We start from the raw sequence: 12691 nt of genomic DNA, 5'->3' as shown, positions 1-12691 counted from the left end.
ATATTGGTCTTTGTACAGTGTGTTTTATTCAGTAACAGTATGGTGGTATTATTTAGTCACTATGTGGTGGTAACATGTGGTCATGATATGGGGATTTTATTCAGTAACAGTATGGTGGCATTATTTAGTCACAACGTGGTGGTAATATGTGCTCATAGTGTGGAGGTATTATTCAGTAACATTATGGTGGTATTATCAAGTCACAATGTGGTGATAATATGTGATCATTGTGTGGCTGTATTATTTGGCCCTTCTATAGTGGTTTTACATGGTAACTGTATTACTTAGAGGCCTACTATCTTACATAGATTCGTTTTTATGACACAGCAAATTATTTGGGGGGAGGTCTACTATGAATACATGTTTCAGGCCCCAAAGAAATTATTTTAATTCATCAGTGTAATATCCAAGGAGAGTTTACTTCTGAGCCATTGTTTTTGTCAGCCTATTATGTGTTATCAAAGCTGTCTTCGCTATCTATCTATCTATCTATCTATCTATCTATCTATCTATCTATCTATCTATCTATCTATCTATCTATCTATCTATCTATCTATCTATCTATCTATCTATCTTTGAAGGGGGGCATATGCTTTTGTGCCCCTGATCTCTTAAGACCCTAGCAATGCCCCTGCATACAATCATATATAGATACCGCCTGAATTAGGATTGCTAAAACCTCATAAATTTGGTTCAAATTAAAAACTGGGCTAACCTAGCCCAAAATTCAAAGTATCGGGCTAACCACGCAGGGAACAGTCTAGGCAGAGTTCAGCAGGGATGAAGTAGCTATAAATAACCAGCCACAATATTGCACTATCCCTACCCTAGATGAACAGAACAAATACAGCTGTACCCTGCCTGGATTAGAGTTGAGAATGTGATTTCTCTATTGTGATTATTGTGAGACACCTAATGCATTTCAACATCCCTTAGTTATGTAGATATATCTTCAGAGGTGTACATTCATTCATAACAAGGGCAGCTGGTATACACTTGAGTGCATATATCAAGCCCCCCGTTGTGTGGATCATAGTGACTGCACAGGTGTCTGACCGTGAGGCGCTCAAGCTGAACGCCGGACATTAATAGTTTAAGTCCCGGCTGTCACAAGCCGACCGAGCCCTCTCATTCACCCAATCGGGCAGCGTCATAGTGACAGTTGTCCGCCGCTCTGGGCGGGTCCCGATCACCACTCAGCAGGTAGACAAATCCACGCTAGGCGTTAGGTTGCTATGGGAACCTCCTGAGCGGCCTTGCAGTAGTGGCGCTCTGCATAAACATAAATTGTCGATAGTGTAGCTGAATACCGGAAGCATTTGAGGTATACTCCGGCACATAGAGAACCAGGGAAGAATATTAGAGATACAGTATGATATACGGCTCAGTTTGGTTCAAACAGGCCGTATTGCCCTAAGCCACTGTTAGATAACAAAAAATATATATATGCATACGCACATGTGTTACTTCATGGACATTCCTCAGTGTACTGAAATAGAGGTCTCATTTACAAATCAGGGTCAGTAAGACATTTATTCCTTAATCAACAAATGAGGCACTAATATTGTCATGTCGATGATACTCGTCATACCTACCCTTCGGAGATAAGCATTGATCAATATTCTTTTGCATCTATTCCCTAATCAACAAATGATGCACTAATATTAACATATCGATAGTACTAGTCATACCTACCCTAGAGAACAATTGATCAATATTCCTTTGGAACAATGCTAATATTTATTATAGATTCAGGGTATCAAGTAGATTAAGGGGGCTGTGGATAGGGATATGATGTAGATTACTTCCCTAACCTAGAGAAAGCATGTGTATGAGATATTGTCATTAAGACCTCCAGGTTTCACTGTGTTCATCAAAAAAATCCAACATGCCTCCCTCTGTAGGATGCGTTTATCCCAATTGCCTCCTCGTGATAGGGGGTGAACCCTCTTGATTCCTTGAAAATTTAGATGGTCTGGGTTGCCTTGATGTTTGTCCCATATGTGGCGGAAATCGGGGTCTCTGCCTTTCTCACCACATCATTTATGTGGTCCCTGATGCATCTGCGGAATTCTCGAATGGTCTTCCCTATATATTGCACACTGCAGCTACACGTCATCAAGCATATCACTCCTTGGGTCTTACAGTTAATAAAGTCATAGATTTAATGTATATGGCCCGAGGTTGTGTTTGAAAAGGTCTTACCAACTGTTATTGACCTGCGGGCTTTGCATGTCCCACAGCAGTATGTCCCCAATGGGGCCCTGGGCAACCATGTCTGTTCAAACACTGGTTGCATGTGGCTGTGCACTAATTTATCCTCTAAATTACGTCTTCTCCGGTATGTTATTGCTGGTCGTTCATCCAAAGGTTCCCCTATATGTGGGTCAGCTTTTAAAATCCCCCAGTAGGTATTCAATATCTCTCTGACTTGCTAGTGTCATGCATCATAGGTGCCTATAATTCTCCATAGTCTGATTTAGAGCCTTTCCAAATCAGGCACGTCATCAATATATCTGAGCCATAATATGATGTTCTTAGTAAATTGTTCCATACAGTCCTGGAACACATATTCCTTTTCCCACCAGCCCAGGAAGAGATTGGCGAAGGTTGGGGCACATGGACTTCCCTTAGCCACTCCCCTGAGCTGGTGGTAAAATGTTCTATCAAAGACAAAGGAGTTGTGTTCCAGCACAAACTTGAGAAGTTTCATGACAAATATATTGTGGTTAGTATATTGGGTACCCCTCGATTTCAGGAAATATTTCACAACTTCACCACCCCTGGCATGAATTATGGAACTATACAGGACCTCAACATCGATGCTAGCTAGCTGTACATCTGTGTCTAATTGTATACCTTCTATTTGTTTTAAAATGTCCATTGTGTCCCTCACGAAAGAGGGTAGCGTGATCACAAATGGGCGAAGGATACGGTCCACATAAATACTTGCATTTTGTATGATGCTGTCAATTCCTGCCACTTAGGGGCGACCTTTTAGTGGAATATGACCTTTATGTATCTTGGGTACACTGTAGAAAGTCACCATCACCGGGAATTCTGGTAGGAGGAACATTAACGCTCCTTGGTCAATAAGGACCTCACTTTTTGCTGTCACAAGGATTTTTCAAAGTATCTGCTTGTAAGAATTATTGGGGTTGGAGGGGATGATTTCATAGCACATGCGGTCGTCAAGGACCGGATGGCACATGTTGATGTATGCATGGCGATCCATGACGACCACATTGTCCCCCTTGTCTGATGACTTGATGATGATGGATCTATTTCCAAGAGCCTCAAACTCTCCAAGTCATCAGGGGTGACATTACTTGCATACAATCACAACAAAATACTGTAAAAGTCCTTTAAATTGCCAGGGCAAACGTAAGTAAGGTTTCCTAGTACCTGGAAACACCCCCTCCCCTCTCCCATCTACAGTTCAGGAGAAAACACAAATTAAATGAGAAAATGCTGTTGCCAATAGTGGAAGCTTAAAGAGGCTCTGTCACCAGATTTTGCAACCCCTATCTGCTATTGCAGCAGATAGGCGCTGCAATGTAGATTACAGTAACGTTTTTATTTTTTAAAAACAAGCATTTTTGGCCAAGTTATGACCATTTTTGTAGTTATGCAAATGAGGCTAGCAAAAGTCCAAGTGGGTGTGTTTAAAAGTAAAAGTCCAAGTGTATTATGTGCGTACATCGGGGCGTTTTTAATACTTTTACTAGCTGGGCGCTCTGACGAGAAGTATCATCCACTTCTCTTCAGAACGCCCAGCTTCTGGCAGTGCAGATCTGTGACGTCACTCACAGGTCCTGCATCGTGTCGGACACATCGGCACCAGAGGCTTCAGTTGATTCTGCAGCAGCATCGGCGTTAGCAGGTAAGTCGATGTAGCTACTTACCTGCAAACGCTGATGCTGCTGCAGAATCAACTGTAGCCTCTGGTGCCGATGTGTCCTCGCTCGTCTGACACGATGCAGGACCTGTGAGTGACGTCAGAGCGTGATCTCTCGAGAACACGCTGTGTCTGCACTGCCAGAAACTGGGCGTTCTGAAGAGTAGTGGATGATACTTCTCATCAGAGCGCCCAGCTAGTAAAAGTATTAAAAACGCCCCGATGTACGCACCTAATACACGCCCACTTTGACTTTTACTTTTAAACACACCCACTTGGACTTTTGCAAGCCTCATTTGCATAACTACAAAAATGGTCATAACTTGGCCAAAAATGCTTGTTTTTTAAAAATAAAAACGTTACTGTAATCTACATTGCAGCGCCTATCTGCTGCAATAGCAGATAGGGGTTGCAAAATCTGGTGACAGAGCCTCTTTAATGCACAGTGATTATTGAGTTCAATAGGAACAATATAAATCCATATGTAGTGACTTCCTCTTAGTGGTGGATGCAGGCAGCCAGAATTTTATCATGCAGCTCTAGGAGCAGGGGCATTACTATGAAACACTGGGCCCCATAGAAAACTTTTGACTGGCCTCCCCTCCCTTGGCTGCTACACACAGCCCCCCTGTAGAGTGTACCATACTTCCCCCCTGTAGATTGTGCCATACAGCCCCTCTGTAGACAGTGCTATACACCCCCCCTGTAGACAGTGCTATACAGCCCCCCCCCCTCATAGACAATGCTATACAGTCACCCCTGTAGACAGTGCTTTACAGCCACCGGTGTAGACAGTGCTATACAGCCCCCCTGTAGACAGTGCTATACAGCCCCCCCTGTAGACAGCGCTATACAGCCCCCCCTGTAGACAGTGCTATACAGCCCCCCCCTGTAGACAGTGCTATACAGCCCCCCTATATACTGTGCAATACAGCCCCCCTGTAGACAGTGCTATACAGCCCCCCTGTAGCCAGTGCTATACAGCCCCCCTTGTAGACAGTGCTATACAGCCCCCCTTGTAGACAGTGCTATACAGCCCCCTGTAGACAGTGCTATACAGTTCCCCTTGTAGACAGTGCTATACAGCCACCCATGTAGACAGTGCTATACAGCCCCCCTGTAGACAGTCCTATACAGACCCCCCTGTAGACAGTGCTATGCAGTCCCCGAAGCAGACAGTATTTTACAGCCCCCTACCCTGCAGACAATGCTATACAGCCCCCTGCAGACAATGCTATATAGCCCCTCCTGTATAAAGTGCTATACAGCCCCCCTTGTAGATAGTTCTTCCCCTTGTAGATAGTGCCATACAGCCCCCTGTAAATAGCGCCATATATTGCCCCCAAAACAAATAAAACAAAAAACTTCTATTTACCTAGGCCCCGTTCCTGCGACGAATGGTGTTCAATAGTATCTGCGTCCTAAGGATGCAGATATTATTGAATGTGGAGTAGTCTACCGCTGTAGAAGCCATACCAGCTGCTAGCGGAGCCACCGGCATGGGGGGCACGTGTCAGCGGGTGGCACGGACACCCTCATGCCGCGGTCCACATAGCAGCCGTTATGACTGCTACAGCGGTAGCATGAAGCGAAGCACGGTATTTGGAGCTCTGTACCAAAAAAATAGAGCTCTGATGCCTAAAAGAATTATGGGCCTATTAAGCTTAAAGTGTACCTATACTTTCAAAAAACTTTCAACATGTCATAGTGACATGTCAAAAGATTTAATCTGTAGGGGTCCGAGCACTGAGACCCCCACCGATCGCTAAAATAAAGCAGTGGAAGTGCTCAGGTGAGCGCTGTGCCTCTTTGTTTCTGCTCGACTCTGCTCAACATTCCTCAGAAAGACGAGTGAGTGGTGTACGAGCTCAATAGAAGGTCTATGAGTCCGTAAAATGCTCACTCGGCTTACCGCGAAAAGCCGGGCAGAAACTGAGTGCACAACTGAGCGCTTCTGCACTGTAGTATATTTTTTTTTTTTTACATGAGTAGGATTTAAAGCCTATGTCAACTTTTGAAGACTTTTTAATAAATCAATGTTTTATTTCATTTTGAACAACTTTTTTTAATGCTTTTTATTAAAAAAAATGTTTACTTTTTGAGATGAACTTAGATGTGATCAAGAATAGCTTGATCTTGCATGTCAGAGGCACGCAGGACCAGCGTTCACCAAAGCCTGACATCAGTCCTTCAGACCTGACAGATTCGGCTTTGACCAGCAGATACAGCTTCTATGTATTTAGGATACAAAGAAGCTGTTTGACAAAAAGTAAAAAAGGTTTTAAATAAAAACCAAATAAACATTTGTTCAAGATTAAATAAAACATTGATTTAATTTAAAAAAAAATTGCCTTTAAGGAACGGATAGAAGTGTCATATACCAGATCTTCTGCACAAAGTAAATACGACATCAAAGAACGAGATGGCTGAAAGCCCATTTCTAGTAATTACCCACAAAAAGGAATTATGTTTTTGCACCTAACAGGCCCCCCTCATCCTCCAGGCCCAATAAAGTTGTAGTTATGCCATGTATAACAATATAATTCTGTAAACAACAAGTAATAACCAAAGACGTGGCAGAGAGGGGCTGTTAAATCCTGTATTATGTCAGGGAGGGTAGTATCATATTCACAATATGATCTTAAATGTTGTCAGATTCATAATTTAGCTACAGTTCAGAAATTTTGCGCATATTTATGAAGTGTATATAATGCAGTAACATTTTTTTTAAGTTTTCTTTTATCTTTTCTTCAGATTGTCCGGTGATGGGGTTTATCAGTTGATGACAGAAAGCTGAAACACTGCGAGAAACATGGTGTCAAGTACTCATCAAATGCACCTTCAGCAAGTCACATTGTGGTTGACTGAAGGTCACTTGATATTCTGCTTTAACCATGAACATATTGCAGCTGTCTAAGGCAGACCTACCACTGACTGTTTAATTTTTCCATAAGTGAAATCACTTAAAAGTGTTTTCCCATCAGAGACATTTATGACATATCCACAAGAAACGTCATAAATGTCAGATAAATGCAGGTCCCACTTCTGGGACCCACACCTATCTCTAGAAAGGGGCCCCCTAAACCCCGCTCCACCTTTTTCTGCTCCCTCTGCCTCCCCGGCCACTTCCTGATTCTATAGTCGGGAGTTACGAAAAAAACGTAGCTCGCTGGGCTACGCTATTTCCGTAACTCCCATAGTAGTGAATGGCAGTTACGGAAGCAGTGTAGCTACGGGGTTTAGGGGGCCCCGTTCTAGAGATAGATGTGGGTACCAGAGGTATCCATCTGACATTTATGACATATCCTGTGGATATGTCATAAATGTCTCTCATGGGAAAACCCCTTTAAGCTGGCCATAGACCAGAAAGATATGGCCACCATATAGTGAGCATTCCATTTTGCATCAATATCCTACAACAAAAATGATTCCGTTTCTACTAATACTGCTGTCAGGGTGCAGATTGAGGCCAGGGGAAGTGTTGAGCTTTTTAGGCCCTGTTCACACTGAGTTTTTTTTGCAGGCAGAAAAAAATCTGACTCAGAATTCCTTCAGGAATTTTGAGGCAGATTATGACCTGCATGCACTTTTTTGTCGTGTTTTTTCGCTGCATTTTTCGCCTGCAGCCATTAAAACTAATGCAAGGACTGCGGCTAAAAAACACAGCGAAAAACGCTCGGAAACGAGCGCCGCAGGTTTATTCTGCCTCCTATTGATTTCAATGGGAGATCAGAGATAGAACCACGGCAGGAAAGGACAAGCCACTTTTTTCCCGGGACTGGCTGAAAGCCGCCCGGAAAAGAGAAAGGCCTCTGGCTCCGATTAAAATCAATAGGGGGCGATTTCGAAAAAATGTTGGTGCTGATTCCGACACGGTTTCCATGTCAAAATCAGCGCCAAAAAAACTCTGTGTGAACAGGGCCTTAATCTGTTTATGTGAGTGGAGAAAGTGTCAGTACGCTTGGTCTTCCCTCTGGGTTGATGGTCTGCTTCTCTTGTGGCGGCTTTGGTTGCCGTACAGTCCTGTTCCTTATGTTAAAGTAGAATCAACATTTTTTTTTCGGAATTGGAAAACTTGGTGGGAAAAAGGCAAACAGAAACAGATATTTCCTTCAACACGATCAATGGAAAATTATTAATTCTATGCAAAAGAGAGGAATAAGCTGATGGCCGGTTATCTCTCACAGCAGCACAGGATAAGGCACATGCAACATGCCTTCTTTATCGGAAGGACCTCATACAATTTGTCAGTTATACTTTGATCTAATGTGTATGGCCAGCTTTAGAAGTAATATTTCTTCTATTTCTAATAGCACTAGGCCACAGTCATTGGCAGGAATTAATTAACTTTTCTACGCCAGTTTTCTTGTGTAGAAAAGCCACAAACTGTTCAAAAGTTGCAATTTGCAGGGAAAATTTTGACTTTTGGACCAATTAAGTGGCTTTTTAAAAGAAAGTGGGTGGAGCTTAGTTGAAGGGGCAGGGCCAGCTGTGGCTTTACAAATTTACTATAATTTATGCCAGAAACGAACGCAAATTATAGTGGAAATCTACGCCAGCTCCTAGATGGCATAGATGGCACTCTGTGGCCAGGGGCATTCCAGGTTACAGGCAGGCCTCATGATTGGACATTAAAATACAATAAATAATTTACTTTCTAAAAATTAACTCCCGTTTTTCTTTTCCCCTTCGGGTCCCCATGAAGATGCGTTACATACAATGTACTGATGCTGGGCAGCATCAGGGCATTGTATGTGATATATCACACAACATTCTGATGCTGGACATTGTGTGCCGCATGTAATATAACGTCCAGAGATTGTTCGGTGTTGGCACCTTGTATGCGCCACAGACCTTTGCCGGGCCTGATGTAGGAGCCTAAGAAGAAAAACGGAGCAGTGTGGTGAGTAAAAAAAATATGTATGTCCCGATCGGGGGGCACAGTTGCATTTTTATGCCACGATTGTGGCGCACGGCCAATAGAAAGATGCAATTTATTTATTAGGAGGTGTGTAGCTCCTAATAAATCACTTCTTATTCCTGCGGTGCAGAAAGCTAAGACTGGCGCTGTAAATCTGCCCCACTGTGTGTGAAGGCTTCCTAAACTAACAATTGTAACTCAACATGCCCATATTGTTACACAACTCCTTCCTCCGTTATTTGGTTGGGACAGAAACTGGTGGTTAGTAAGACGATGTAGCACAACGGAATACTAAAAAGAAATCAGAATTTAATATTTCAGCATGCTCAGTGACGGCATTATCTGATCTTTTAACTGTAGTGATTTTGGTGGCCTGTGTCACTGTTCCATATGTTATTGTTGTTACACATGTACATGCTGCATGGCCTAAATAGTTATTTATAACAGGGCTATACAAGTATAAAGTGCAGCTGTCATGACAGATGCACTTTAAGGCCCTGTTCATGTGGAGTTTATTGCAGGCAGAAAAAAATCTGCCTCAAAATGCCTTCAGGAATTTTGAGGCAGATTTTGAACTGGCTGCAGGGTTTTTTTCTGCCTTTTAATCCGGCGTTTTTTGTCCGCAGGCAAAAAAACTAAGCGGAAAACGCACAGAAATGAGCACCGCAGGTTTTTCTGCCTCCGATTGATTTCAATAGGAGGTCAGAGTCAGAAACCGCGGCAAGAAAGAGCATGCCGCTTTTTGTTCCCACTCAAACGGCTCTGCCTCCCATTGAAATCAATGTGGGGCGATTGAAACCATTTATTATTGTTTATTCCGATGCGGTTTCCACGGCAAAATCGGAGCCAAAGAACTCTGTGTGAACTGACCCTAAGAATTTGCACAAGTTACTACTATTTTACAATGGTAGCAGTTTTGTCTTTTTTACATTTTTCTGAATTGCAATTTTATTTTTATTTGGTGGGGGCAACATTTGTAATATCATTGTAATTACTGCATATGCAAAGTTTATTTAAAGCACCGCAGATATTATAACATTATTATATGGCATAAACGTATAAAATACTATTTCTGTTATCCATTGTTCTACTTGTCCTGCCGCTCAAATAACAATTGAATGTAATAGTTGTAATGTTCTTTCAAAACCAGCTTCAATATTTCTCTAACTCTTTCTGCGATCAGTTCCATACATCTGAAGGGTTTGTTTTTTCAGCATGTGCATCGATTTGTGCAATCTCCATTAAGAGCAATAGGACAGTCGCAGAAACTTCTGCAACAAAACTGCCACATGTGAACATATTCTTGACCTAACTACTTGGCGGTAGTACTTGCAGATTTTCATGCATTTTTTCTAGGGGTATTTCTTAGGCTCTGTGCACACCACGTTTGGCTAACACGTTCAAAGGGACTATTAGAAATGATCCGACCCTACATATGTCCAAATATATGCAACCGTTTGTCTATACAGTTGCATACGTTTGCCATTAAACAAAAACGTGTGAATTGAAACAATTGTTTAACAACTTCTCCCCAAAGAGCAGCATGAAACACAAAATGTGATTTTTCATCACTTTTTATGTGATAATTTAGGTATTCTTTTTACCTATGTATGAACAAAACTAAGTAAAAAATGTGATTAAATGAAAGCATGCTAAAATAAATGATTGAGTATTTTATATAATATTCATGTCGATTTCTGACAATCTACCAGAAGATGACAGTATTATGCCTTGTCTTGGCAGTCTCGATGTGCTATAAAAAGTGCCTATAGCTAAAAAAGCAAAAACTAACATCAATGCAAACAGTAAACACACCAGGGCTGCGGTGCTATAGTAAATATAGTTAATGATATGCAATACAGCCATTATCCGATATTACATGAATAGAGCATGCTTGTTCTGCAGATCATTCACTGTGCATTATATAAAGATAGAATATAGCTATTATCCACAATATTAATAATCATTACTATGGTGTAAACCGGCGTAAAGCATTTTTTAATATATGATGGTAACTTGATAAGATTTGTGTCAGTGCAACCACTTGGCCTTGTGGTGCTAGGCCTCATGATGAGCGCATACCTTTGACACCAGGAGAGGTAATTTCTTCTCAGCTCCCCCGTGCAGTCTGAAGCCCCAGGGACCCTCTCCGGATAATGTGATGAGGATTTGGTCGTTGCTCTCCATGATTCTTGGTTCTATTCTGTAGGTCTAATTATCTGATCTCCATCACATCTCCCTTCCTCTGTATCAAAAGTAGGCAAGCAAACAGCATGAGTGGAGATACCGGCTGCTCTCAACTCTTCTGGGACCTTCTCCACTTGTTACCATGAGTCAGTGATACTTTTGGGATGAAGCCAGTGGCGTCCCCAGCACATGTCATGTCAATCTTCCTGCCCTTGCCTTTTTTCTCTCCCTCCCATTTTTACCCCTTCTCTGATAGCAGATCCCTCCTACCAATCTATGGAGCGTTGTCACACAAACCTTTTTACAGTCTAATTATAGACGTCTCTTTCTAAACTGCCTTTAAGTAATAATGCGTTCTGACCCCTTCTGTGCCCACCTGTTCACATTACTGGAATACTACGGCATGGAGTGAAGCTATTTGTAGAGAAAAAAGGAAACGTTAATTCAGTATGTAGGATGAACACAACTACCCTCAATTATGAATAGGAAAAAATAATATTATATAGGTAGCAGACATATGACAAAGCAACAGATATGTATTCTGCGCTGTCTGAGGACAGCCTAAAGAAGTGACAGACAAGCTGACTTCAGCGTGCTGTAACTTATTAGTTAATGTTCTGTAGTTTATGAGTATTTAGAACTTAGCAGGGCCAGCGCCACAAGTATAAGTCCAAGTATACTCATATTTTCCCGCTTTCCAGCTGCTGATTGACACTATTTTCCATATGCTAAGGGCATGCCCCCACGTGGCGGATTTCCTCCGCAGCTGTCCGCATCAATGCCGCACAGAATCTGCGTTGCAGATTCTGCGGCGGATCTGCCCAAAATGTGCAGTAAATTGATGCGGACTAGCTGCTGCGGACTGTGGTAAAAGTGCTTCCCTTCTCTCTATCAGTGCAGGATAGAGAGAAGGGACAGCACTTTCCCTAGTGAAAGTAAACGAATTTCATACTTACCGGCCGTTGTCTTGGTGACGCGTCCCTCTTTCGGCATCCAGCCTGACCTCCCTGGATGACGCGGCAGTCCATGTGACCGCTGCAGCCTGTGATTGGCTGCAGCCGTCACTTAGACTGAAACGTCATCCTGAGAAGCCGGACTGGAGACAGAAGCAGGGAGTTCTCGGTAAGTATGAACTTCTATTTTTTTGACAGGTTGCTGTATATTGGGATCGGTAGTCACTGTCCAGGGTGCAGAAACAGTTACTGCCGATCGCTTAACTCTTTCAGCACCCTGGACAGTGACTATTTACAGACGTCTCCTAGCAACGCTCCCATCATTACCATTGACTTCCTCAGTCTGGCTGTAGACCTAGAAATACATAGGTCCAGCCAGAATGAAGAAATGTCATGTCAAAAAAGCAAGACGCATCCGCAGCACACATAACATGTGCATGACAGCTGCAGACTTCATTGCGGAATTTAGAATCTCCATTGAAGTCAATGGAGAAATTCCGCCATGAGTCCGCAACCAGTCCGCCACTGGTCCGCAACAGACAGAGCATGCTGCGGACACCAAATTCCGCTCCGCAGCCTATGCTCCGCAGCGGAATTTTACGCATCGTCTAAACGAACACTGCTAAATAAAAGTGGAAGTCAATGGAGAAACGGCTCCGCTGCGGATTAACGCTGCGGAGTGTCCGCAGCGGAATTCAAGTGAAATTCCGCCACGTGTGAACCCAGCCTTAG

At 42.7% G+C, this 12691-nt stretch overlaps 1 protein-coding gene across 1 annotated transcript in view; it reads right to left on the bottom strand.

Moving 5' to 3' along the window:
* SYNPO2L (synaptopodin 2 like) overlaps nucleotides 1-11006 on the bottom strand; it is an 89684-nt gene extending 78678 nt beyond the window's left edge. The window contains exon 1 of the mRNA XM_075842746.1: nucleotides 10902-11006. Within this exon, the coding sequence (XP_075698861.1) occupies nucleotides 10902-11006 (105 nt within the window). The remainder of the gene's footprint in view (nucleotides 1-10901) is intronic.
* Nucleotides 11007-12691: the final 1685 nt, after the last annotated feature.

Source organism: Rhinoderma darwinii, chromosome 11, assembly GCF_050947455.1.
Source record: "Rhinoderma darwinii isolate aRhiDar2 chromosome 11, aRhiDar2.hap1, whole genome shotgun sequence".
Lineage (NCBI taxonomy): Eukaryota > Metazoa > Chordata > Amphibia > Anura > Rhinodermatidae > Rhinoderma > Rhinoderma darwinii.
Note: the sequence above shows the minus strand (reverse complement) of the source record. Positions and strands in the feature narration are given on the sequence as shown.